At 43.7% G+C, this 27,965-nt stretch overlaps 1 protein-coding gene across 6 annotated transcripts in view; it reads left to right on the forward strand.

Moving 5' to 3' along the window:
* The window catches only part of PLCB2 (phospholipase C beta 2), a 47,718-nt gene extending 19,979 nt beyond the window's left edge, over positions 1–27,739 (forward strand). For 2 of the 6 annotated variants that reach the window (XM_048947697.1, XM_048947699.1), the window contains 29 exons: positions 492–632; positions 822–901; positions 1,488–1,541; positions 3,549–3,624; positions 4,180–4,280; positions 4,963–5,129; positions 5,337–5,483; positions 5,979–6,136; positions 7,766–7,848; positions 8,110–8,194; positions 9,597–9,768; positions 11,584–11,681; positions 12,407–12,503; positions 12,590–12,674; positions 13,097–13,221; positions 14,264–14,418; positions 14,884–15,048; positions 16,297–16,396; positions 16,656–16,760; positions 17,286–17,374; positions 17,769–17,865; positions 18,729–18,782; positions 19,795–20,005; positions 20,204–20,372; positions 20,718–20,794; positions 22,530–22,625; positions 23,779–23,836; positions 24,296–24,382; positions 24,987–27,739. In XM_048947697.1, coding sequence (XP_048803654.1) covers positions 492–632; positions 822–901; positions 1,488–1,541; positions 3,549–3,624; positions 4,180–4,280; positions 4,963–5,129; positions 5,337–5,483; positions 5,979–6,136; positions 7,766–7,848; positions 8,110–8,194; positions 9,597–9,768; positions 11,584–11,681; positions 12,407–12,503; positions 12,590–12,674; positions 13,097–13,221; positions 14,264–14,418; positions 14,884–15,048; positions 16,297–16,396; positions 16,656–16,760; positions 17,286–17,374; positions 17,769–17,865; positions 18,729–18,782; positions 19,795–20,005; positions 20,204–20,372; positions 20,718–20,794; positions 22,530–22,625; positions 23,779–23,836; positions 24,296–24,382; positions 24,987–25,259 — 3,405 coding nt within the window. In that variant the 3' untranslated portion in view covers positions 25,260–27,739. Of the gene's footprint in view, positions 1–491; positions 633–821; positions 902–1,487; positions 1,542–1,603; positions 2,191–3,548; positions 3,625–4,179; positions 4,281–4,962; positions 5,130–5,336; positions 5,484–5,978; positions 6,137–7,765; positions 7,849–8,109; positions 8,195–9,596; positions 9,769–11,583; positions 11,682–12,406; positions 12,504–12,589; positions 12,675–13,096; positions 13,222–14,263; positions 14,419–14,883; positions 15,049–16,296; positions 16,397–16,655; positions 16,761–17,285; positions 17,375–17,768; positions 17,866–18,728; positions 18,783–19,794; positions 20,006–20,203; positions 20,373–20,717; positions 20,795–22,529; positions 22,626–23,778; positions 23,837–24,295; positions 24,383–24,986 lie in introns of those variants that run through there. The other 4 variants (XM_048947701.1, XM_048947702.1, XM_048947700.1 and 1 more) reach the window with 3 other exon arrangements.
* Positions 27,740–27,965: the final 226 nt, after the last annotated feature.

A 27,965-nucleotide genomic window follows, 5' to 3' on the forward strand; every position in this document is an offset into this window, starting at 1 on the left:
CAGGCTTAAGTCTGGTTGGCCTTCTGGGACTCCAAACAGCACCTATCTTGTGCTGAGGCAAGCTACTGCAACAGGTGTCACACTAATTGAAAAACCTTTCTTAGTGTTTGTGGAAACCCAAATGGTTGTCTGTGCTAACTTGGTTTCACACCCATGCTAATTGGAGGCCAAATGCTCCTCTCTCCACCTGCCTGCAAGTTGAAGCTGAAGTTTTACATGCAGTTTCTTTAATAGTAGTCTCCTATGTGTATTTTTTCAGACCAGAACAGGCTGTTTGTGCAGTGATGTTGGTCACAATGGTTTCTTTCTTGGAGGATCTTGGTGATGCAGGCTACAGAAAAGAAATGGAAAATAAGAAAAGATGAGAAAGACCACATAATTTTGCAACTGTTGATAAACTTGAGTCCATGTTTGCATTGTGTCCTGTATTTTTTTTTTCCAAATGCAGTTTGCCTCATTCTCCTTTTCACCCCACTTGTTCTGTGTTGCAGTGCCAGAAGCTCCGTGAGGTTTTTAACTTGGATTACCCTCACAGCACCTTTCTGCTGAAAACTCTGACAATTGTATCTGGCCCTGACATGGTGGACCTCACTTTCCATAACTTTGTGTCCTACAAGGAGAATGTTGGCAAGGTATGTGAGCCTGAGGGCAGAGAAGCACTGTGAAGGACAAAGAGTTGGCACGTTCCGGAGGGAGCAGGAAAGGAATTGTTGGGATTGTAGCCCAGCAGTATCAGCCCAGGCCAGTGCCCTGTCTATGCAATGTACTTGTGCTGTTCCATCAGCTGCCTCCACCTCTGCGTGTGTTTTTTTTTTCTCCAGAGCTGGGCTGAGGATATTATGGCCATTGTTCAGAATCCCCTCACATACAATGCTTCTCGGTACACCTTCCTAGAGAAAATGTAAGTGGTTTCTGACAAACACTGCTATTTGAAACGCTTGCTTGCTGCTCTTTCTGTCTGTAATGAAAAGAAAAGGCTTCTTAGCATCCAAGTCCTTTGGCAGTCTCCTAAGCAAGTCCTGTGCTAACTCAGGAGCCCTGAGGCACAGGGCAGCAGGTTGTCAATGGGTTCTGTGTTGCGTGACAACTGACTGGCACTGGAGCACTTGAGCCTTGGTATTATACATGTGGCACTAGGCAAACTGAAATTCTGAGCTTCAGATATATTCCCCCATCGTAGTCACTGTGCTTATCTCAACAAAGTACTGCCTCTTCTTCTTGGTTCTGTAATGCTGTTTGGTTTGGCAGCCTGAGATCATCGAGGAGGACTTAGTAACAGAGGATACCATCATCTCACATCTGTCATATGTTTCAGAGGAATCTTTCTGATATCAAAAGTTTGCCCGTTTTTCCTTCCAAAGAACTGGGAACAGGTTTTATCTGAGGTTAAGCTTGCAGCCTGTAATACCCTGATTTTCAGATAACTGTTGGTTTCCTTTCCCAGTTGTGTTTTCTTTTTTCCTCCTCATCTTGACTTTTTTCCACAGCCTGGTGAAGTTGAAGATGCAGCTGAACGCAGAGGGAAAGATTCCTGTCAGGAAGTGAGTAAGGCTTTTGTTTGTCTTTTATTGTATATTCACTTAGATGAAAGGCATAGCAGCTGGTAAAAGGATGGTAGCCCTGAGCCTATAGCTGCCTGCTTTTGCTGCACCTAAGGGTAAAAAACATTGCCAAAAACCATTACCTATGAGGTAAAAATCATTCAAGTCATGAGAGGACTCCTGCTGCACCTAAGTTCCTCCCACTGAAGAGCCTGGGACATAACTTGTGTCTGGAAAGGAGACTTTCTTTGACCATTTCCTTCATCTACAGCAAGAATTTCACTTCCTTCCTGTTACCAAATATTCATTAACAAAATCAAGCAACTCTGATGAAATTCTGATTGGGGATTTGTTTTGCAAACATGAGTTGAAGCTACATAAGGTGTAGGACTTGTTTGAGCTTTTATAGAAGGAGTTCTGTATGTGGTTCATTTTTGCTTGACAAATTAGCTAGCCTGAAGCAGAAATCTGTTGTTTTATCATAGAATCATAAAATAATGTGAATTGGAAGGGGCCTTTTCTCTTTGTCTCTTTTTTTCTCATGTGTGACTACTACAGCTATTCTCCACTGGTGTAATTCCACTGCCTTCAGTCTTCACTCTGCACGTGAATGGGGAAACAGCCTTTGAGGACAGACATCTGGGCCAAGGTTAATGCTGGCTCAAGTACAGAACAGGAGAGGTTTGCACTTCACTGTTCAAGGACTGGCTTATGCATCAGGGTAGAAATGTCCTGAGAAAAAGCTAAGGCTGATTTGCTAAAACAAAGACCCTCGTGTGTGTCATGGCATAAATCTAGAATTGGTTTTGTGCCACTCAGCATCTTCCCTTGTAAAATCACTCCATGGCTGATCCCATCACTCCTCCGTGTTGTTTTGTCACTTACACAATGACAAAAGCCTGCACTGCAGCATTGAATTTCCCTTTTTGAGTGCTTAACTTATTTTCCTTTTGAGAATAAGGACCTTTGGTGAGCACGCTTGTGGGCATTGGCTGGAAAGTTATGAACCACCCTGCTCACAGATTTGTGCTGTTATAGCATCATGAGAGGCAAATGCTAATCACTGTAATAAATGTGGTACTTATTTTGTGTTATATGGTGTAACAATTCTAGACTAAGTCTGTGCAGGCTAAATGTGTTCCTGGACAGCTGATTGTTATTCAACAGTAAGCATTACTTGTTGTTTGTTTCCTAAACCACCGAGCAGCAGGATTTGTCAAAAACCAGTGTACACATCATGGGCTTTTAAAAACATACAGCTCTTAATTAATAACTCAAACTAGGGAAAGTGTACTTCAAACTGATCTTGAGAATGCAAGCAAGGTAGCATTACTGCAGAGAAAATGGTTTGTTCTTTTGGAATAAGCCAGAAGAAATGTCTGGTACAGGCTGTAGCTCACTTCAATGCCCTGGCCTTTCTTGTAGAATAGTAGAAGTGGTTTTTATGGTCTAAACCATTACACAGTTAAGTTGTCCAGATTAAGAGCCAGATTTATAAAAAATATTCAGCATCTCCAAGTGTAGGTACATGTGAAGCTTTCTAATCCTCTATGTCAGGTTTTATTTTTACATCCCACATTTACTTGACTTTGGACATTTAAATCCCTTTTGAAGTATAACAAGGATGCTGCAATTTTTGCCTTGCAAAGGGCTATTTGGGAACAGCATGCAGTGTTTGCATATGTCAGCTACAGCTCCAGTTGAGCACTTTTCCATCTGCCAACGTATTTGGCACTTTTTGTTCCCCTTCTTGACCGTGAGCACCTGTTATTCCAGGAGTGTAATAGAGCTGACATCTAAATTTATCCACAGATGATACCTCATTGTTGCTAATTGGGATGTTCTGAATCTAGGTATAATTCAGTTATTGCTACTAGTCCATAATACTGCAAAGAGAGTGCTTTAAACTGAAGGCTTGACCGGATGCATTCTGCCCTGCATACCAGTACCCAGCTTTCTGCATCCTTTTACATGGTGGTAATGGTTTCTTTTTCCCTATCTGTGTAGTATTTTTCAGATGTTTCCTGCAGACAGGAAGAGGGTGGAAGCAGCATTAAGTGCTTGTCATCTTCCAAAAGGCAAGGTAAGGATGTAACAAGGTAGCCACTAATTTGGGAATAATCTGCTTGCTTATCCTGACTGTGCTGCCCATGACTTCAAAAACATTAGGGGTCTCTTAAATTGCTTTGAAATCCTATCGTTGTTAGCTGCCTTGCCTAAAGTGCAAGCCTGCTAAGATCAGTTCTTACTGTTTGTAGCACTTGCAGCTCTGTGACTTGCAATGTGTGGCATAGGAAGCAGTTCATTCCCTTCTGTCCATTTCCCCTGCTCTTTGAAGCAAAAGATCTGATGGCACTGCTGCCAGCCTTCAGACCACAATCCAGACTTCTAACAGCTCCTATCAGCTTATCATGCACTCTATATCATCACACAGGAGCCACTAAGGGACAGTTTAAATAACGATCTTTTCTGAAATAGGCCATTATAATGCCTCTCCACTCCATCTCCTCTTTCCTAAACACCTTGCTAGGTGTGCCAGTTGCTTATCTGCCTTGTCACAATGAGTGCTGGACTGCAAGTGTTAACAGAGGTGAAAACCATTGTAGGTTAATGATACTGACCTGTCTTTCATTCTCAGAATGATGCCATCAACCCAGAGGACTTCCCTGAGACTGTGTATAAAACTTTCCTCATGAATCTGTGTCCACGGCCTGAGATTGATGAGATATTTACTTCACAGTAAGTTTCCTTCAAGCCATGGAAGAGGAATTAATCTCTTATTGTAAAAGAAAGGCAAAAAAGGTGGGGAGCAGGGTTGCTGTGCACATTGCTTGGCTGATTACACACAAGCCAGGAAAAACAGGTACCTAAGTACACACTTTCACTGATGACTGAATTAAAAGGATGAGGCCTGAGGCCTCACTGTGCTGCAGGGGCTCTGAATTGTCACTATCAGAAGCACTGTTTTCAGGTTAATCTAAGTGATGGTAATATGAGACTACTTGTGGTTAGCCCCAAACCAGACCATGCACAGTGTGAAACCCAGAGAACTTTGCCATTAGTCAGTGACTTGTTTCCAATTAACTAAACCTGTGACTTCTTAAGTGGACTTGATTTCATAGGGCAAGTATTCATTGTGTTCTGAAATACAGAGTTTAGGTCAGAGGCTCAAATTATGCTTTGTTCTTCCCTTGTACAACCCCTTAACAGCAGTGCAGTAGTTAGGGGGAATTTTATAGAGGAGGAAAAAAGACCAGAGTAGAAAGCATCATTTGCAGGAAGAAATGTAGATAAAACAGAATTCTGTGTGCTCAGAGAGCTGTGCGCTTACTGTTTACCTAAGGAAGAACCAATGTCTCCATTATGAAGTTTTCTGGCACATGTGCCTTACACTTGCTTTTCTGTAATTCTTTCCCCTTAGCCATTTCAAAGCAAAACCCTACATGACCAAAGAACACTTGGCAAAATTTATCAACAAGAAGCAACGAGACTCTCGCCTCAACGACATCCTTTTCCCACCAGCAAAACCTGAGCAGGTGCAGAGCCTGATAGAGAAATATGAGCCCAGCGTCATTAACATCCAGAGAGGTGAGTCTTACTCAGCCCATAGGACTGGTTCTTCTGTTATGTCCCACTATGAAGGTAGCATGAAAATAGCAGAGCATCTCATACCTTCTGGTACCCTGGTTTTCCAGGGGAGCAACCAGCCTGATTCTCACAAACCTCTGCCTTACTGGGTAGGAGATGCCAGAACCTTTGTGTTTCAGCACCACTGAAGCTTTCTTTTCCATGTAGGGCAGTTGTCTCCGGAGGGAATGGTCTGGTTTCTCTGTGGCCCTGAGAACAACGTGATAGCACTGGACAAATTGGTGCTGTATCAGGACATGACACAGCCGCTCTCACACTACTTCATCAATTCATCACACAACACTTATTTAACAGGTATGGGCATGTCCAGAACTGCCTGAGCTCCAGCATGTGTCTACCACCATCAGAGATGGATGAATGACCCTGATAATCAGGTAGATGCATCTGCCCTCTAGTTTGGAGTGTTGAGGGCTGTTGTGCATGACACTTCAGAAGAAGAAATGTCACTCTATTGCCTGAAGCATAGAATTATATTATGGTTGTAAAAGACCTCTAAGATCATCAAATCCAAGCATCAATCCATCCCCAGCATGCCCACTAATCCATGTCCCTAAGTGCCAGGTCTACATGTTGACCACCTCCTTGAACAACTCCAGGGATGATGATTCCACCCTCTCCCTGGGCTGCCTGTGCCAATGCCTCACCGCTCTTTTAGCGAATATTTTTCTTCATAATATCCAACATATTGTCATTCTGCTCAAAGACAGCAGAGTTTATGCTCTGCTTTATGCAGAAGGTGCCCCATGTGAATAGCTAAAGCTGAACCTCCCTCCTTGTGCTCTCCTCCAGCTGGCCAGTTTTCTGGTATCTCATCTCCCGAAATGTACCGTCAGACGCTGCTGGCTGGGTGTCGCTGTGTGGAGCTGGATTGCTGGAAGGGCCGTCCCCCAGATGAGGAGCCCATCATCACTCATGGGTTCACCATGACAACTGAAATCCTCTTCAAGGTGCAGGAATATTCTCCACACATTTGCCCTTGCTTGGCTTTAGACTGATCTCCATTCAAGTTCACTGACTGACAGTCAAACGTATTGGCAAAGATGTTTGAAAGAGAAAGATTCATGGCAAGATGACAAGTGAATGAATGTGCAGGTAGAATGAAAGATGAGCAAATGTGCAAGAGGTTGGAATTTGTGTACATCGTTGGAGCTGGAGGACTGCGAAAGGTGGATGAGGATAAATGAATGATGGGAATGCAGGTAGTCAAGTAGAAGTGATGGAGAGACAATTGAGTGGGTGTGCCTGTATGCAGAGTTGTGTAGCACGATGGATGTATGGACAGAAAATTGCATGACAATTTTACGGATGGATGCAAGTCAGACAAACAATCAAGGTGGCTTTTAGAAAACAAACATTTGTAGTGAGTTTATCTTCTTACAGTTTGTGTGCTTTAGAGCCTCAGATGGAGGTGCTTTGGAGGAATAGATTTTAATTACTTCCCAATTACATGTCTATTTGGTGGAGCAACTGCCCTCTAGCATGCTGAGCAGAGAGCTTCCCTGAGGGTTTAGCTCCTAGGCTTCTGAAGCACAGTTTAAAGCCTTGAAAATGTATGGCATTCATCCACAGAAGTTACAAACAGCTTGCAGGTTAAAAACCAATGCACCATGCTTATTTTTCTGCTCTCATGTACACAGCAGCTGCCAACAGGAGGGCACTTTTTCTTCATTTTAAAGCTCTTTATTCATATTCCATATCTTTCCCCAGTTCCAACGCTTCACAAGTACTAAAATATTTCTTCTGGGGGAAAAACACCAGATCCTTATTAACGATTGGAGGTATTGTCATTTTCAGCGTCAGTAATTTCCCATATCCTATAATTGCACTGCTGCTTTTTGCACAGCGGTTCGCTACAGGTAGGAAAAGTAACAACAGCCATAGCTACTGTAATTGCAGAGTTCTGCTAAGGCATGCAACTGTATCTCAAGGAAATTGTAACCTGCTACTCCTCTTCCAAACCTGGCAGGTTTCTTGGGCACAGTCCAAGTGGCCCATGGAGGAGCTGAATTTTGGGGGGAGCAGGGGGTTATTTTATTTGCTTGGGGGGTTGTTCTTTTTTAAGTGAATTGCCCACATTGAGGTCCTGGTGCTAGACCTGGCCTCACCATTTAACCTGGAGCCCATGTGCGCTGTATAAAGTTAGTGCACAAACATACTAGACTAAAGGCTGGGAGGTAATTGCAAAGGAGCAAATGACACTTTCCTTACCATGTCAATAAGCAGCAATGGGAAGAAAATAGTAGAAAGTCTGTGGAATTTAACAGGGATTTGGAGAGAATATGATTTTATTTTTTTTCTCTACGCTATTAATGCTGAGAATGTTTCTATGGTATTTGCATTGGAAATGTCAGCACTGCTGGTGCTGGTGAGTGAACATTCCAGATTTCTCTGCTGCTAGATAGAAGTGTGTTGTGAGCAGGTGAAATGATAGAAAGTTGGGCAGCTTCAGAGGCAGGTGTAAATTGTCAGCCTGACTGATCACTGTGGAGATTTGAAATGCGGGGAGGGATCAGTTTCATGGGGAGATCAGATCTGTTACTAATGAGTGCTGGTACCTGTGATGTTCTTTCCTTCAGGATGCAATTGAGGCCATTGCAGAAAGTGCTTTCAAAACATCTCTTTACCCTGTCATCCTCTCCTTTGAGAACCACGTGGACTCGTGAGTATCTGATGACTGTGGGGACAGTGATGTGGGAGGATTGTGTTCTCTGTTGTCCAGAGCAGAACAGGCAAGGGCTGCTTGATTTGAAATGAATTCCTGTGTTGACATGAAACATTGTTAGGGATTTTTGCGGCAAAGATGCAAAATACATTCTGAATGGGTGAAGATTTATGGATCTCAAAATAGTTGCTCATGCTAGACTCTGGATTTGGGCATCTGTTTTCCTGTTCGCTCCTGCTTTATCTCTTTGTTTATTAGGCCCAAGCAGCAGGCAAAGATGGCTGAGTACTGCCGAACCATATTTGGAAATATGCTGCTGACAGAGCCTCTGGAGAAATACCCAGTAAGTGGGAGCTGGGGAAGGAGGCTGAAGAACCAGGTCAGGGGAGAGGACTTTCTGAAAAAAGTGGTTCCTCATGCCAGGAAATGCCACAGGAGATATAAGGACAGTAACAAAAAGAGGTAAATGAGCTCAGTACATAGGGGTGAGCAAACTGACAAGTGAAGGGATGACTTCTCAGTCACAGGGCTTTTCCTGAGCACTTGTCTGACCCTGCTCTTAATGCTCCATCCCTTCAGTGACTTTGGAAACTGAGCTCTAGGTGACCAAGCTGTACCCATTACACCAAGATGAGTCAGTGTATTTTCATACGTGATACTGTTTCAAAGGTGTCTGCCAGCGCTTGCTTTGGAAACAACCAGGAGCAAGGGTTTAGTAGCATTTCAGGCTCTTCCAACCAATGCTTCTAAATTCCTGTTTCCAGCCTGGAAATGACCCCCCTTGGGGGCATAGATGGGCAGGTCACTGACATGCATTACTGTGTGCTCAGACTAGCTGAGTAAAACTCCTGTTCTGCTTGAACTGAGGTGACAGCTTACTTGTGCAATTATGTATTTTTGTGGGGATGGTGACTTTTTTGGTGAACCTTACACACACCGCTTGTTCAGCTGCCTTGTGAATGAACACTGATTTACAAATCATGGGCAGTGCCTGTGTTCTGCAGGGAATGAATCAATTTCCTTTTATTAAATAGTAGAGGGGGAGCTAAAACACCTGGTCCAACCATCTGAGTTTTAATACTGAGATAAACAGAGCTGAAAACAAACAGGGAGCACATTGGCAGTTGCCCACTGTCCAGAGCCATGTCTTTGCCTGGAGAATGGGGAGAAACAGTTCAGAGTTTTAGCTAAATTATTAACAGGTCTGTTGGTATCTGTGTGGAGAGTGTAGATCTGGAAGCAGAGTCTGAGTCACACATCCTCATGTGACATGCACAAAGCCACTGCCTTTGGGATTTTTTTTTTTTCTTTCAAATCAGCCTTAGGCAGAGAGTTTAAAAATGGCCTGATTGCTGATGTGGTGCTCTGGGATAATGAGAGAAGGGGGTGGAATGTGAAAGCCTGAGTTGTGTGGATGGCTCCAGGAAACGTGGATGGTTTTTCAGCTGTAGTGCAGGATGGGTGGCTGGAGACAGCATGACGTGCACAGGCAGTAGAGCTTGAAAAGACTGAGAGGTGTAAAATGCTGGTCTGAAAGTGACATCAGGAAGGTGAAGACTTAGGAAAAAATCTGCACAGACATAGTGGAATGTGCCTGTAGGTGGAGAAATTAAAGTATACAGTGGGTGAGAGATGTTTCCATGTACCAGTAAGTGGCCAGAGGAGCTGTACTAGGAAGGACAGGACAGCTGAGTGTCTAAATTGTATATCTGTGAAGAAAGTTCACTGTGAAGTTTCTGTTGCAGCTGAAGCCAGGAGTTCCTCTGCCAAGTCCTAAGGATCTCTTAGGGAAAATCTTAATTAAGAACAAAAAGAAACAGTCCGTATCTGAGAAGAGGCAGAATTCTATGAAGAAGGGGAAGAATGTGGAACCAGAAATCATTGAGCAGCCAGCTTTTACAGATGTTGAAGATACTGGTATGTCTAAGGGGGAAAATGGGACTAGTACAGCTAGATGAGCAAGTCTGGCCTGCTAGGGACTTTCCAAATTTCCTGATACTAGCTCTAGGCAAGACAATACTAGTCATCAATTCAGGCATCTCATGAAGAAGCGTAAGCTTGGAAGATAAACTAAATCTTCAGAATGTTTTCAGACACTGTTCTGACTAATAAGAGGCAACCAACTTAATTCCCTGCCCATTAGTGAACTCTGCTGCCTAATCTGAGACTTATGTCTGCATGGGTTAGTAATTACTAGATGCATACTGACTGTTGGTTTGATGGAAAGGGATATATATATTTTTACCACTAGTAGCTCTCTGATAACAAATTTACCATGGTGTGGTTAATAACAGCATATAACAGTTTGGGATGAAGATATCTTAAAGATCATCTAGTTCCAACCCCTGCCCACAGCAGGGGCCTTCCCACTAGATCTGGCTGCTTAGGGCCCCATCCAACCCGTGGGTCTCTGCCCTTCTTTGTGCTGAACACAACACTGCAAGTGGGGCCTCACAACAGCAGAGTAGAGGGGCAGGATCACTTCCCTCACCCTGCTGGCCACGCTTTTTTTGAATGCAACCCAGCGTACAGGTGGCCTTCTGGGCTGCAAGATTGGTGGCATCAGCAAAATTGCTGGGAGTGCACTCAATCCTGTTGTCCATGTCACCAGCAAAGATGTTAAGTGGTGCTGGTCCAAGTGCTGACCCCTGAGGGTCACACCTGTCACCAGTCTCGACTTTGACATTGAGTAATTGACCACAACTCTTTAAATGGGACTGCCCAGCCAATTCCTTATCCACCCAAGTGGTCAGGCCATCAAATCCACGCCTTTTCAATTCAGAGACAAGGACGTCGTGCCAATTACTCTTCCCTTATCCACCAGCACAGTTACCTAGAAGGCTCTCGGGTTTGTCAGTCATGATTTGCCCTTATTAGTGAAGTCATGTTGGCTGCCACCAGTCACGTCTCTCTTTTCCATGTGCTTTAGCATTGTTTCCAGGTGAATCTGCTCCAAGACCTGGCTGGGCACAGAGGTGGGACTGACTGGCCTATAGTTCCTCGGGTCTTCCTGTTTGTCTGTTTCTAAAAATTGAGGTTATGTTTCCCTTTTCCAGAAGGTGGGAACTTCATCAGACTGCCACAACTTTTCAAATACAGTGGCTTAGTAACTTCATTTGCCACTTCCCTCAGGACCCTCAGATGCATCTCATCAGCTCCCACAGACTTTTATATTTTCATGTTCCTCAGATGGTTTCAAACCGTCTCCTACAGAGGGTGGTTCTTCATTCTCCCAGTCCCTCACCTTGAGGATCTTGAAGGCTTATAGAACATTCAGTCCCTACTTTCCTCCCATCCTTCACCTCCCACTGTTTCAAGGCTTAAGGAACCTGTGGTAGAACAGTGATGCAGTTCTTGGTATCCAGTGATGCAGAACCTGGCACATCAGGTTCATGTGATGAGTGCCACTACAGAGGAGCTGGGAATCAGACATTCAGTCCCACAAATGTGTGCCGCCTTGGTGGGGAGAACAGAATTGTGATTGTCACTCCTGTGGTGTGGTGGAGGCTTATAGGAAAGGGTCTTGAATCTGTTAGGCCAGAGTTTAGCCTTTTCCTACTTGGATTTGGCTAATAAAATGATACAGTTCCTCCTCTCTTGTTCCTTTGTGACATGCTTGGGAGGTTTTGCAGAGCTCTTCACTGTTAGCAGTCAGAGCTGCAGGCCGTGTGAGCAGTCACAGTCTTGTCTTCATGTTCTGATAAGCAGTACTGATATGGGCTGTATGCTTAGTCTGGGCAGGTGATGTGGCTGAAGAAGAACCAGAGGAAGAGGATGATCAGCTAGGAAACCTGGATGAAGAGGAAATCAAGAAGATGCAGTCAGATGAGGTGCTGTTATTGTTGTCTCTGTTCCTTTTCTGTTTTGTTTTTTGTTTTTGTCTTATTCTGGCCTCCAATTTTCTCTGGAGACTCACTATTCTGAATGGAGATTAATATCAAAGTGCAAAGGGGAGTAAACTGTACTATGATGACTTTCCTTCCTCCGTGCAATATGACATTTCTCTTATTCAGTTTTTCCTGCAAAAGTTGTGACAAACATAGAGGCTGTAGCAGAAGAGGTATTATTTCTGAATCTGACTTTGACATTCTGCATGATTTGGAGGTAACTCTCTGCCCTCAGGGTGTTTGGAGCAGCTTAACCTTAGTCTGATAAAAGTTATAGAAACATGAAGTGCTGCTGCTGAAAGGGAAGCAGCAGATCAGCACTGCCTTGAATAGGGAAGATCCATTTCCCTTTTTCTTCTCTCTAGAGTCAATCAGAGAAGAGGGCAAACAACATCCCAGGTTTGTCCCAGAGTCCATACTTTGAGGTTATAGGGGTCCTAGACTTCTTGTCAAGTCTGGTACCTTCTAGCATATCTCAGTTTTTGCCATGCTACCCAGAACTCAGGGTGCCCCCAACAAAGCTGCTTACAATGTAGTTGTAGGATCAAGAAGCCAAAGAAACAGCTGTGCTTTGGCCAGGGCAGCCCAGATGTGTTTTGTTTCATCTCTAGAAAAACTCTCCTCATCTTTCTTCTCTTGTATTCTGTTGCATTTCTTTTCCTGCTCAGGGCACTGCTGGTTTGGAAGTGACAGCATATGAAGAAATGTCCAGCCTTGTTAATTACATACAGCCCATCAAATTTGACTCCTTTGAAGTCTCTGCCCGTAAGTCAGTCTCTCATCAGTCCCACACACACAGTGGGGGCTGGGTGCACCTTTCTTCTAAACACTTTCATGTTTTCTCTTTCTAGAGAAGAACCGGAGTTACGTTATCTCTTCCTTCACTGAGCTGAAGGCTTATGATCTGCTGACCAAGTTTCCTGTGCAGTTTGTAGAGTATCCTTTTGGCAATGTTTGCCCCCTGTAGTTGGTTGTACAAAGTGTGGGAGCTCATCTGAAACTTGGGTTAAGGCTAAGGTGCAATCAACTGAATTCTGGTTTCGGAATATGGTAAACTCTTCATCACAGGTGTAAAGTATGCAGGTGTGGAGATGTGCAAGCTGCCAGGGTGGCTTGGGCTGCTCACAGAGATTCTTGACAGTAGGCATCTTGCAGTAGCAAAAGGCAAAGCTGTCAGATGTTTACTCTTAAACAGGAAAGGATGTAGGAAAGGAGCATGTTGTTGTCCCAGCTTCTTTTTCTTCTTCTTTAGAAGACTCTGAGCCTTCATAGCAAATGACTTTTAAATCTGAATTCATGAGCTAGCGTCAGGGTGCACAAGGAGTGCTCCAGTTTGGGTTCCAATAGAGCAATTGTAGATACAACAAACGCCAGATGAGCCGGATTTACCCCAAAGGCACCCGAATGGACTCCTCGAATTACATGCCCCAGATGTTCTGGAACGTTGGCTGTCAGATGGTGGCACTGAACTTCCAGACCATGGGTGAGTGTCACATTGTCCTCCAGCTTCTCAGTGGGTGAAGCCGTGTGCTCATGTTCATTGTCTCTTCCTTCCCTGCTATTTTCTACCACTGCTGTTCCCCTGTATGTGTTTGTTCTGCACACCTTGTTCCCAAAGTGTTGCTCTTCTCTGAGTCTCTCACAGACCAACAGCACATTTCTGGGTCCAGCACAATTCAGGCATGCAGAGCCTGTAATTGCCTGTCCTACATGTTTATGCTTACACATGTGCACAGGCTTGCTGTCATCCAATATCTGGGTACTATCTCTGCCTGGTTTGTAACATGATGTCAGAGTAAATAACTTGTGTGAAGGCACCAGGAGCTCCTGCATCCTCTTTCCTACAAGGCAGCAGGCATAGTTCCATCTGGCCGCAGGACCAGCCTGTCTGTGCTGTTATTTCCAGTACACTGATCTGAGCAGGGAAGAAAGGCCATTTCTTGCTGCACAACTAGCATAAGAGGAGGCAAAGAAAAGCCTTCAGATAACACTGCTCTTTACCATTTTCACTATCTCATGTATGGAGTGTAGGAGACTGGCTTATAGGATCAATAGGAGGAAAAATAATAAAAGTGACTTAAAAAGGGAAAGTGAGAGATTGGTTTTGAAGAGGATGTCATACGGAAGACAGGTGCCAAAACCATAAGCCACTGTTAGTAAGATAAGAAGTGGCAGAGGAGAGGATGGACTGAGAGAAGCCCCAAAATGACAGAAAGGAGGAGTGGAGAGGTTCAGGCAACAATTTGCCTCACACCCACAACAGCAGTTACTTCTTAAAGTATTTAATTTAGTTCTACCCATGATTTATGGCACAATCATAAGCAAACCACTTTACCTTTCTCGTAATAGCTGCTGTAATATTTTTCCCTGTAGGGTGCTGAGAGATTTAATTAGTTTTTGAAAGGGCTTTGTGAGTCTTTGGCTAGCATGGGCTGTAAAAGTACAGCACCTCTCAGCTCACTGAGAGCCACCTGCTTAGATTCCACAGCAGTTTTGCTTATTGCTTTCCTCTCTATGTACCTCAGATGTTCCCATGCAGCAGAACATGGCTCTGTTTGAGTTCAATGGCCAGTGTGGCTATCTGCTCAAGCATGAATTCATGCGGCGTCCGGACAAGCAATTTGACCCTTTCTCAGTGGACCGCATTGATGTGGTGGTGGCAAGCACACTGTCTGTCACGGCAAGTACAACCCGGAGTGCTCTTCCTCCTCTGACCACCATTTGCTGGCACTGCGTACATAACTAGTGCGTATGACCCCTCCAGTTATTACCCAGTGGGGTTCTTAGTGGCAAATGAACCCAGCTCCCTGGGTCCATTTCTCCTGTGGGAGAAATGTGTTTCCATGGCGACTCCCCACCTTTGTGCTATTTCAAATTAATCCTAATCACGTGAGAATGGAAAATTAGCATCTGCCACGCAGAAGGAAGCCAAGGCAATGATGCTGGGGAGGGAGGAGGTTGAAGGAAGTGTTGGTACAAGAAACAAGGGTGAAGAAAAGATAAAAGAAAAGCCTACTGTGGATTGGAAGCTGCAGCAAAAAAAATGTTTTGGAGCTGGAGAGGGACTTAAGGGTGGAGACGTGGGTGGGTTCTTTTATTTTACTCTTTTCAGCAGTTGCTAATTAATGTTTTTGTTTGCTCATAGATACTTTCTGGTCAATTCCTCTCAGACCGCAGTGTGAAGACATACGTGGAAGTGGAGCTGTTTGGGCTGCCAAGGGACACAAAGCGCAAATACAGAACCAAACTGACCTCCACTGCCAATTCCATAAATCCTGTTTGGAAAGAAGAACCTTTTGTTTTTGAAAAGGTAAGGAACACTTTTGTAATGATTTGGAGTGACGCCAGGAGGGACTCCCTTCTGGAGAGCTCAATTGTGGCTTTAGACAGACAAAGAATGCTGCACCTGTGATAATATCCAAACGATACCCAAAACAACTCTCCACAGAGATTTCTTTGTACAGATATCGGGTAGCTGGAAACATTTCTGGAAATAACAGGTATCAAAAATCTCCCCTTGGTGATGCACTTCAGACTGAATTCACTGATCAGATTGGAAGACTTCAAGCATAAGGAAGCAGAAAGAAACTGTGGTTAAATTGTCAGTGAGAAGCAGGCGTGCTGGGCAAGTAATGGGACCAGCAGGAGGTTTTCAGCTGTGCCTGATTACAGAAGGCAGCCCTGTTTGTCTGCCAGAATTCTGTGGCCACTAATCTCCAGCTATGGGCTATGGGGAGATTAAGTTGAAGGTGATAGTAAGGTCTGGCTTTTCTGCAGTTAAAAGAAAAATACATTATAAATTCAGCTCTGCCAAGCACACTGTGAGATAGCAGATATTTTCAGCCTACTTGGGATGTGGTAGATAAATATTATCCTCATTTCAGAAAATGCTTTTCAGGCTACGGTTTTGACAGACTAATTTTTAGTTCATTTCATGGCAGAAGAAAATGGGAGAGGATGATGAAACAGCCCTTACGGCAAAGTTACTGTGTTTGCTAAATTATCTTTCCAAATTTGTTTCCTTCTTTGGTGAATTGCTTTGTGGAAGTGCTGGTTTGGAGGGCTTATTGCACAGCTTTTTCTTTAGTTAGCCTGCTTTCCTCTGATCCCTTGCAGTCTCTCCTCTGACAAGCCTGTGTTTGGTGAAGATTTTGTAACTTCAGTTATGCTCATGACAAACTACAGCCTTAATTTATAAGATTTGGAAACAGGCAATGGTTTCTCTGGAAAGATGTCCCTCTTCATTGCAGGGGATTTGGACTAGATGACCTTTGAAGGTCCCTTCCAACTCAAACAATTCTATGGTTCTATGAGACAGCACTGTTTTGTTGGAAGGAGGAAAGAGTGAAGTTGTTCTCAGTGAAGACAGTATGCTGTTAGGGAACAGAACATAGGTGTTTTAATCTGTGTTGTTTTGTGTTTTGTTTTGTTGTCCTGCCTGTAATAAGTCATTTGTGCACTGCTCGCTCTGCTCCATTATTTTGGCTGCTTTTTAAACCACTCATTTTCTTTTTTAACTCTTTTTTTGTTTTGTTGTTGTTGTTTTTTTTTTCCCTAGATCATGATGCCTGAGCTGGCATCACTCAAAATTGTGGCTTTTGAGGAAGGAGGAAAGTTCATTGGTCATCGTGTCATTCCCATTATTGCAGTGCACTCAGGTAGATTTTGTGGAAATACCTTCATCTTTTCTAATCTTAAAATGTATCCATTTGAACATCTGCATGTTTTCCATCTATGCCTGTTGCATAGAATATCACCTGTAGGCAGTGGAGCCTTCAGATTCATCCAGTTATAGCCTTGCTTTCACACCATACGTATTCACCATGCCCTCTTGCAGACATCTTCATTTTACCGTTGGGGCACACAAACAAGAAGGGAAAGATTGTGTTACTCGTCTCTTCTGCTTTCTGCTTTCAGGCTATCACCATGTTTGTCTTCGCAGTGAAAGTAACATGCCACTCACCATGCCTTCTCTATTTGTGTACCTGGAAGTAAAGGATTATGTCCCTGATGCCTGGGCAGGTAGGTAGTATGCTTCAGAATGTGCCTGGGGTTTTGTCCAAACTGCAATCTAGAAGCAATTTTCCGGCCTCTTCCTTTAAAAAAGGAATGGCCAAACACAGAGAAATGAGGAAAACCCCCCTCTGGAGATATTACAGAAAAACTTTTTAACAATCATGAACAAAGCCAAGTAGGATGTCACGGCAGCTGCCACAGAACTTCTTGTGAATACTGTAGTTTTGACTGTAGGCACCTTGTGTTTACTCTCTCTCTCTCTGTATTCATATAAATGAGCCTTGTTTATGGGTGGAAATGCTGGAAAAAACTGATGGTTTTAACACAGATTCCTGAAAAAGATTGGGTTGACACAGCATTGGATGAGGGCTGGAACAGGAGTTGTGCAAGCTGACAGTCTTAGCCTGGCTTGTTACAAGTAGCGAATACAAGATAGCCCTTCTCCACAATTTTCTACCTTATGCAGAGAGGAAACCAGAGAGTGCTCAGTGCTATTTGGTAATCCAAGCAAGATTTCCTTTTTGTTTCTAGACCTGACTATTGCTCTCTCCAACCCAATTAAGTTCTTCAATCTGCAAGAAAAGAGATCAGTTAATCTAAGAGATGGCTCAGAGGTGGAGGTAAGCTTTCCCAAGTTCTGCCATTGTCTGTAAAATGTGCTGCGTGGAATTGATCTGAAATAACAGAGGGGATTGTCAAGGGGCTCCCCACTGTCCTGGAGCAAGGCTGTCTGTGACAAGCCTATGTGTTGCATCTAGCCAGAGGCAGGCAGAGGACTGCCTTGGGTATAGAACTGGAATGTGTCAGAGACTAATAGTAGTTTCTCTAAGCTATGAGTAGTTAACACCACTGCCAGCAAAGAGGGGAACTTAGCTTTGTGACATACAGAGATCAACAATGGAGAAAGCACACAAGAGCTTTCTGGGTGTCTTTGTTTTCATTTCTTTCATTTCCTAATGTTGGTCTCCAATTCCATTTTCTATCCTTTGATTTACCTCTGATATTTTGTTGTAGAGGCCTGACTTGCAGAGGAACTTCTCATTTCCTGAAAATAATAGGATGCCAGAGTCCACCAGGAAATTCAGTACTCCTTTTGCAAATGGGCCTGCAGGTAAAGCTGTGTGATGAACTTACAGAAGGGGAAGCCAGGCATGCGCATGGCTGGAAAAAGATACTGCTGGAGGATGAAGATCCTTGGTAACAGGATCAGAACTTCTTGAACCAATTTACCAACTTGCATTCTGGTGCTTGTCGTTAATGGCAAAAGTTGTGTGCATGCTTTGGCTATTGTGGTTGGAATGGATGTGACACACATACTGCTTTTACTCTGCAATGGAAATGTAAGACCTGGTGTGGTTCTATCCCTTAACACTTCTCTGCTCTTCAGCTCTGTGTTGTTCAAAGGTCTTTTTTGTAGGTTACTGTTCCTTCTGACATTTTAAGTATGTTCTCCCTGAAAACTCTGTGCCTTGTGAAACTTTGCTTAGAACTGTCTTATAATGCTTGGGAGCTGTAAAGACTGATAGTTTTATTCACCAGCTCAGATGTGAACATTGGACTTATAAATAAGAGTTGAAAAAAAGTTAATGGATTTCCTTGAAAAGGAGGCAAAATCTCTTGCATTTATTACTACAGCAGAAAGCATTTATTACTCTGTTCAAATAAGATGTAGCAGAGAAAGATCTCATGACATTGTTTGTTCCTCTCATATGGGCACCTCCTTGACCTTGCAAAATAAGATAAACAGACGTGACAGATGTCTGTGAGAGTGCCAGAAGGGACATTCCTTGAACCTACACTTAATCCTAAGTGATTGGTAGAGTCATTCAAGTTAAGCAAAAGCACATCTCCTACCACACACCTAAGATTCACCCATTCTGTTCTAATGTATAGTATTGATGAACTCTCCACTGTCCATTTTCATCCCAAAGCTTCAAGATGAAACATTGACAGGAGCCTTTTTTGTCATTTTAGGAGCAGCAGCTCTGGTCAAGGATGGAAACGTGAAGGAAGTAACACAGCTTCCAGGTAATTCCCTTCATGCTTTTTGTGTGGACTGAGGTCTTGTCAGGTCCCTCACTGCCCAACTTCTGTCTGAGACAATGCTGAAACCTACTTGCAAGTTAAAGAAGAACTTACCCAAGAGTAAACTTGTTGCCCTCAGGCCATGGTGCCAAATAACTGCTGTGTGCACCAAGTTTTGTTTGGTTGTTTTTCTTTGAAGTTACTCCTAAACAAATACAGTAAATATACCCTCTGACAAGAGACATCACATAATATAGAAGTGCAGTGGGCTTTGATTTGAAAGACCAGACTTGCTGACCAAGAGACTTGCAGTTGAGCTGTACACTTGAGTGTCCTCACTAGGAGCATTTAGTAAGAGCATGACCCCCATTTGCAGACACACCCTCAAAGTTCAGTTAGTTCTTGCACATTTGAAGCCAAAAGTAAAAGTGACTTCCCCTGTGAAGATAACTCTCTGTGGCTTTTTTGCTAGATAACCACATCTGAAGACAGTCAGTAGACTTGCTGCTGCCAGATAACAAGTTCTCCAGCAGTTCACAGGCATCCTACTTCCCAGTATCTTCACTGACCTAGGGAGACCTTTCACTCATTCCTTACAACTGAAGCCAGCTGTTACAACTGGAAGAGCTGACAGCTTTTGTCACTGTCACCTGACTTTGGGAAAAAAAAAAAGTAATAAAATAACAAAGCTTTTCCCTTCTAATTAGAGCTGCCAGCTAGCTTAGTGCTTGGGCTGCCTTTGGGATGCTCAGGACTATGGTAAAGGAGGCAAGGCCTGAGAAGGACTTGAGGGTATATTACTCCATCATGTTTCTCTGGGCAAAACACTGAAAGGCAATTCTTCTGGCTGTTCCCAAGGCAGGCAGCCAGCTGGTGGGGAGCTGAACTGGATAGACATAATGCTAAAAAGAGAGAGGGAAAGCTGAATGAAGGCAGCATTGGAAAAAAAAAAAACATCTGTGACCCCAAGAGGCATCACAGCAGGGTAAGAAAACAGCCTCTGTTTGTATTACAGAGCCTCAGACAGCCAGCCTTGCAGAGCTGCAGCAGATGAAGCTGTTCCTGAAGCTGCTGAAGAAGCAGGAGAAAGAACTGAAGGAGCTGGAGCGGAAAGGAAGTAAACGGAGAGAAGAGTTGCTACAGAAATATTCTGTTCTCTTTTTGGAACCTGTCTGCCCAAGAGGCAAGAAAAGATCTGTGCACTCCAGGAAAACCCAGAAGAAGAGGTAAATAAGGCAAAGGGTCCTCTGGCCTGCGGAGCACTTCCTCAGACCAAAGCAGAGAGATTTCTCAGATGAACAAGGGCAAGCAATGTGGTGCAGGCCTTTGTGTCTCACTGGGTCACTTGGCTGTTGGGTGGAAGGGATGGTCAGCAGCGTATAAGCATCCCTAAAAGCAACACAGCTGCTGTATCTGTTCTGCAGGAGTTTGACGACAGGTGATGTTGGTACTTGCATGCAACCTGTAGAAATGGCAGAAAAGCTCGATAGCCAAGTTTTGGAACTGAAAGAGAGGCTGGAGATGGAGCTTATCTGCCTGGGGGAAGAATACCATGATGAGATTCGAAGAAGGAAAGAGCAGCATGCCACAGAGGTAAGGACTGCATGTGCCAACCAAAAGCTAGCCTGTGAAAGCCCCTGCAGGGACAGCTTGAAAAGCAAGTTTTTCACTGAATTGTGAGCTCAGAATTAACGGCTACTGGGCAGAGAAGCTCTCAGAACAATTGTCAGGTCCATAGAAGGTAGTACAAAGAATGCAGATAGTGATGTTTGCTTCTCAGAAGCTACAAAATTGAGGCCCATCCTCATGAATTAGCCAACCTTAGGACTTCAGTGCAGGAAGGGATAAAGCTGAACCTGGTGGCAAATAGGTACTGACAGTGCACTGTGTCTCATCTTGGTCTGTTTGGTTTTAATCTTGTTTTCATCCCTTCAACAGCAAACGGCCAAGATTACAGAGCTAGCCAGAGAGAAGCAGATAGCTGAGCTGAAGGCACTGAAGGAGTCATCACAAAGGTAAACTCAGCATTTGAACAGCAGAGTAATAATGAATAGCTCTTAGTTTGGATAGCATTTCCTGTTAGATTGCAGAGCACTGTGCTACAGCAAGTGAGTGAATACCAGAGAGGAGAAGTATTTATTTGGTGATAAATTGAGGCACAGCAATGTGATGGGACATAGTCACACTGTGGGAGTGTTGGGAACACCTCATGACCTCCAGTGCAGTGCACTTGCCATGAGAAACCACAGCTACTAGTGCTTGAGATGCAGCAGGTAGCTTTGACTGACTTTTCAGAAAGATAGGTAGCAAGACTGCTAGTCACTGTCTGTCACCACTGTGTGCTGTAGCCAGTATATCAGATAATCTCTCCCAGGTACTGAGTGGTTCAGTCTAAGTGCAATCTTGGCTCCAGCACTTGAATAAACTGGCAGAATCAATTTGCTAATTTCTAGTTGGGCATATATCCATCTGTTCTTGCAGTCACACTGTTCTGAAACTAAAATCCCTGCTCATTCCTCTTTACCTCTTTAGCCTTTAGTTGCCAAGTCAGGTGAAACTTCTTTCTGTGTCCTCCATCAAGAATGATTCTCAGTTTCCCTTAGCTGCTGATCACATTCAGACAAGACTAAGAAAAACAGGTTGATCAGTTAGGTAATGGTTTTCTAACAAACGTAATTTAGTTGAGTCACACCTACAGCTGTCTGTGAGGAGCTCTGGAAGCATTCAGAGACCTTGAGCAACCAGCAGTAAGATGGCTATGGTCAAGACAGAAATGTCAGCGTCATCTTCAGATAAATCTCCATAGTAACTTATGTAAAAAAAGAAGAAAAAAAAAATAGAAGAAGAACAGAAGATTGAGGAGGATGTGACAGAACTGTGTAACATCATGAATGCCATGGAGGAGAATGCCATGGAGGAGAATGGGGAATACTGTTTCTTATGAGAGGAGAAATTCTCAGGGAGTATTTCACAGAATCACAGAATTGTAGGGGTTGGAAGGGACCTCCTGAGATCATCGAGTCCAACCCCCCTGCCAAAGCAGGTTCCCTACACCAGGTCACACAGGTAGGCATCCAGGCAGGTCTTGAACATCTCCAGAGAAGGAGACTCCACCACCTCCCTGGGCAGCCTGTTCCAGTGCTCCGTCACCCTCACTGTAAAGAAGTTCTTGTGCACAGCATATAATTGCTGTTCTTTGCCTCTCAGAGCAAGAAACAATGCAGTCCAAAAGTAGAGCTGAACTCCAAGGCATGAGTGACAGTTAGGAAGACAAATGCATAGAAGCTGGAGAACAGACTGGAGACTAGAATGGTGTAAAATAGAACTACCCTGGAGTTGTTCTCTTGCTTACGTTTCTCTTAAGCAGATCTTCCTTCCACTTATAGTCTCTCACATCCCATATTTGATGCACCTTTCTGCCTGCCTCAGGTGTTCTTTTCTGTATACACAGGTAGTTCCTTCTCTCTCTGATAATTCAGCAGTCTAAGTACCTTCAGCAAGTCTCAAGCTACTCCAGAGGAAACCAAATTTAGGTATACAATACAATGAATATAACATTCATTTTTCCCTGTTCCTTTGTTATGAACCACTTTAAAAAAGAGATACAGGATTTAAAATACACTTAAGACTTTCTGCCTCACAAGCACTCTGCTTTTCTGCACAGTGGTACACTCCAGAGAACATGTGGAGGGCTGACATCACTGGTCTGTAAGCATCCTTGTCTCTCTCTGCACACTTTTCTCTCCACAGCAACATTAAAGACATTAAGAAGAAGCTGGAGGTGAAACGATTAGACCGAATCCAGGTCATGATGAAGAGTACTAGCGACAAGGCTGCTCAGGAGAGGTACTGGGGGAGATGTTACTGGGCTTTGTCTCTTTGGCATGCTAGCTGTGCAGCTCCAGGCAGGAAACAGCACTGCTCCATAGTCACTGTCACCATCAGGGATACTTTGGAAAGCAAAAAGGCAGCGGCAGAGCTCCAGTGGTCAGAGGAAAGAAGCTGGCCTGTTTTCACTTCAAGCACTGCATTCTTTTTCTAGTGCAGTCCAGTACAAAGTGAAGCCAAACACTGCTCCCTAACTGCAGTGATAGTGACGTTCCTGCAGGCTCTGCTGACACCAGCTTCTGGAGCTTTCTCCCTAGGCTTAATTTATCTACAGCAGTCAGCAAGATCTGTGTCACTTGCTGCACTTGTGAATAATCTGAGAGCATCAGAGATATCTGCAGGGATTAGGAACTCGTATGAAAACGCAGAGGAAGGTCATTACAATGGAGAAATGGTACCTTGAAGATAATCCTCCCTATGGCCCCTGTCTCTTTGTTTCTGTTGCCTCAGCTTCTTGCCAGAGTGACAATGTTCCTTCCAGCCAGTTCAGCTGAAGTTTGGGTGCACTTTTAAATCCTTCCCATCTGCCCTCATGCCTTACTGAGTATTTTACCATGAAGAACCAAAGTCTTCCTGAGCCTCACTAGAATATGTGATAAGTTTCAGCAGGTTGAGATTGGGAATGTAATGGCTGCATCCTTCCTTGACATTCACTTCATTACAAAAATAATATTCTGCTGCTGCGCTTGTGTACTCAAGTACTGCTTGATATGAATCAGTTCTAAAAGCTCCATGTGTTCAAGTATATAGAAGAGGGTACACTGCCTCTTCTGCTTCCTACTCACAGCAAGGTCCCTTTGCTGTCTGCTTAGTTGGAAAGAAAAAGAATTCTGCATCCAATTGTTTGACTTACATATCTGGTAAATTTGAATGGTGTTTATTTGCCCTTTCCTAAAATTGCAGAAACCTCATAATGTGAAAGGACACAACGGGAGTGTAACACACCACCAGCAGTCCTGTCCTGCTGTATGGCGCTTTATCAGTATTCATAAACAGACTTTATATAAAGATAACAGATGCATTATAAGTTTTTATATAATTTTTATATATATAAATTATATAAAATATGTATATATATGTGTGTGTGTGTGTATGTGTATTTCTTTTGCAGGTTGAAGAAAGAAATTAATAACTCTCACATCCAGGAAGTGGTCCAAACAATCAAACTGGTAAGTTCTGCTGTGGCAATCTGGTCTGTGCAAAGTGGGGGTGTCTCGTGTACAGGGTCAGCATATGCCTGGGGGGAGTGTGAGCTCTCTGAGCTGTTTAAATCCCATTAAGCTGTTGCCATATTGAGGACTGAGTGCTTACTTCAGGCAGCTGAAGTGCAGTTGCAGACAGTTACTACCCTTAGTAAGATCCTGCTGTTCCAACACAGTTTGGCCAGTCTACCCAGCTGGTTGCAGTGCCAACAGACCACAGTATTTTGAATTTCTAATTCAAGTGGTGAGATTTTCTAAGCAATACTAGTTAGCAGCATAACCCCATATCTGTTTAACAGTGTGCAAAATGCTGCTCTCAGCAACCCCTCTATGGCATGTGCTTTACACCCCTCTATTTGCTGTTATAAATATTTGTTTATGAAAACTGTAAATTTGGATTATTTTTTTTATTTGTTCTTTTTAAAGCTGACAGAAAAGACAGCCAGGTATCAACAGAGGCTGGAAGAGAAACAGGCAGAGAATCTGAGAGCAATCCAAGAGAAAGAAGGCCAGGTAAAGCCAGAGATAATGCTTGGGTTCGCTGCTGCTACTCAGTACTGTAGTTCCACAGCACCATGGCTCAGTCTTCCTCTTATATTCTTTGATTACAGCTGTACGTGTGCACACACACAGAGATACACACACATACTCACTCCTCAGTATGCTGAGGAAATGAATGGCTGTGAAGATGGCTCTACAGAGCCTGCAGCAAGCTGATGCAGGGATGCTGCACTCCTACAGTCCCTGGGCTGGTAGTAGCCTTCGTCTAATCACACAAATCCCCCTACTTTTAAAATGGGATGGAACTGTGTGGGATGGAAGCAGAGGTGAGTCTTCTTCCCGAGCTCCTCTGACTCTCAAACTATGTTCATGTACCCTCAAGGCTCTGCCAAACTGTGGTGCAAATCAGAACAGTGTAGCCTTCCTCTCCCCTTCCGCTGCAGGGAAGACAAAGATTGCCCGAGAGATGGAGATATCTCATTCAACGAGACCAAAACTGCAAAGTGCTAACACTGCATCACAGTGGTCTCTCTTAGAGTAGGTTTTTATACTGTTTTGAGCCTGAATTCTGCTTAGCCTCAGTGCCTGGAGAATGACTGGAGGGCTCTGTTCGCAGCTCCAGCAGGAGGCATTGGCAGAATACGAGGAAAAATTGAAAGCACTGACTGTGGAGGTGCAGGAGACAGTGAAGAACTATATGAAAGAAATCTTTCCTGATGGGCCAAAGATTCAGGAGGAAGCAGTTCTGAGCATTCCCGTGGAAGAACAAGGCTCTACAAAGCAACTGGAAGAGAAGGTCCCAGGGGCAGAGGTGCCAAGACTGACAGCAACTACAGCTGAGCCTCCAGGAGCTGAAACAGACATCAATATTGAGGAAAGCATACTGTGAGCAATGCTTCCCTTGCTTTTCCACTGCAGGCATGTTTATGGACATATGTAATGAAGTTAAAGACCAGCTTGACAAACTACTCTCTCTTTCCGTGCTGGAAACTCCTAAGTCCTGAAATCCTTCAGGATTTCTACTACTCTGTAGTCCGAAACAGTCCAAGGAGCTCACCTTCAGCGAGCACTTCACTCTCCTTAGCACTATAAGGTGTGTTTCAGCAGTGGGGCTGAAGACAAGTTGGTTGTTCACACTGACAACAGCATCCACATTAATATTTTGGCCTGGGTTCAGTTGTCAGTTTTCAAAGCAAGATCCCTCATTACCCATAATGCACCTGTTCACATCATAGCAATCTCAGAACTAGATCCATCTAAACCAAAGATAATTCTCCAACAGTCCACTGACAGTGCTCCAACCAGCTGAGAGCCAGCCTGGAAAAAAGCCCCTAAACTGCATGTGGGTAAAAGTGCCAGAGGAGAAACTGTTGCTCCCTAAAGTACCATTCCACCTGGCAGCAGTACCTTCTAACAGGTAACTACCTACTACGGCCCCTTTGTAGGAGGGAAGGTCAGTTTGAATCTCCTATCTTTTTGTTTCTTAGCATGCCACTTCCTTGCACACCCAGTATGGGCTTTATAGTTCTTTTTTTCTTCCCCCATAAGATGAGGATAGTTTTCAGTGCACTGCTTTAAAATATGACACAGCATTTTTTTCTGTGGAAATGTTCACTGCCAGCAATTTTCTTCTTTCTTTTCAATCTCCTCTTACCCCAGGGGCTGATTCTCACTCCCAATTTTGACTTTACCACTTTGGTATGCTTTCAGGCAACTTCTTAGATCTGGATCTAGTATCTCCTAAGACCCTTCCAGTCCTCAGCAGGCTCATTGGACAATGACAAGGCATGCTATGAAGAGCCTAAGAGTCTTAGCATGGGTTCCTGCTATCACAAACACACTTGCAGATTCTCTACTACCATAATTAGGTATTTACAGAACATCACTGCAACTTTTGCCCATGAAGCTAACTTAGCTACATGCTATATAGTACAGCAATCTTTACCAAAATCTCTAAGCTGGTTGAAAATAATTATGTTGCTCAAATAAAGTGCCAGACAGCTATATTGCCAGTAAGAGTATCTCACACAGAAAGCTGAGCACAGAAAACACAGTGCATCTATTTGGTAGCAGAAAGAACAGCAGATCTCTGAAGCTTCCTTTACTCTGCTGCCATCCCTGTTAATGAATGACAACAGTGGGCTCAACAGTGATGAGGACAATCTGGGAAAGCGCAACTCCTCAAATTTCCATGTTCTTTGGGAGTGTAAAACAACACACTACTTCTGTTTGAAGGTGTAGTGCTCACACTTTCCTCCAAAGCCTCGGTCACTTCCCATTTCTCCATGAATTACAGCCACCTCCTACTAAAAACAATTTCCCTCCTTTGGTGACATAACAAATAAGCCTTGTTCCACAGGAAAACTGCCCAGCTGCATGACTTGAAAGACAAATGGTTCTCAGCCTCTTTTAGCCCTAGCAGATACCTGCTGCTGTCTGTCTTCACTCACACAAAACCTTCCAGCAGAACATGCATGGAGGGCCAGGTTCCCAAAATCTTGGCTTTGTCTTGCAACAGAAAAAAAGGGCAAATTCATCTTAGACATCTTTACACTTCCACTTTCTAAGACAACAAAGCCTTATTTTGTGAATGCAGAACTTACATCACAGTCCCCTACCTCCACACATACTTTTTCTCACCTGTGTTATGACTTTGTGCACTGAATAGCTTTGGCATAGTGAGTTCTCATTCATCCAGAAGGAACTGGAAACATATGGCCCAACTCTTCTCCTAGCACCATGTAAGACAGACCGTTCTTATGGATCCTAAAAAAGCAATAGCAATACTTCAGTACAGAACAGAAACATGCTGGCCTTCCTCCTATCAAATCCTGTGTGTCTTAACACTAGCAGCTACAGCCTAAGCTACAGCTTAAATGCACCTGTTTGGGCAGCCATGCCACCACAGCTGCAGAGGGTGGAGTATCTTTAAACCCAGCTGTGGCAGATAAATGTGAGAATACAGCCTGGAGAGCTGTTCTTTTTAGTGAAGCCTTTGCCCTTAAATTCAGACCAGGTGTTCCTGACTGCAGCAAGAGTTTCTCTCCCCTCCCTAGAATGTGCTGCTGCTGCAGTATCACCTATTAGTCTTCCCCACCCCTTGACTTGTTCTTCAGGTTTCTGTCTTTTCTGGAAAAGTGAGCTCAATTGTGGTGAACCTACAGCATGCAGTGGTTGTCGCATGAAAGCTGTTACACCTCAAAACTGTACTGGGGAATGCATCGTGAAGTGCTGCTATAAAAACCAGCTCAAGTGGGTATGAGATGAGATGTTTCAAACCTGGTCTGACGTGCAAGAAGAGACCATACCTCCCTGTGGTGTTAACTTAGTACTGGAATAGTGTATTGTACATTGCTGACGTATTTATTTTCTAAAATAATAAAACATTGCATTTCTTACCAAAAAAAAAGAAAAACGATCACCTTCTTTACTTCCTATATCGAGGTTAGTGGATTTGGGTTCAAGTCCCACATGTTACCCAACATACACACAGACTGTAAAAGTATGCAGAGATCTCAAATTCAGCTTCTTCAGTTCCAAATATGCCATCACACCCAAGCAGAACATCATTCTCGACAGCCTTTGAACAACAAAT

Source organism: Lagopus muta, chromosome 6 (genome assembly GCF_023343835.1).
Source record: "Lagopus muta isolate bLagMut1 chromosome 6, bLagMut1 primary, whole genome shotgun sequence".
Lineage (NCBI taxonomy): Eukaryota > Metazoa > Chordata > Aves > Galliformes > Phasianidae > Lagopus > Lagopus muta.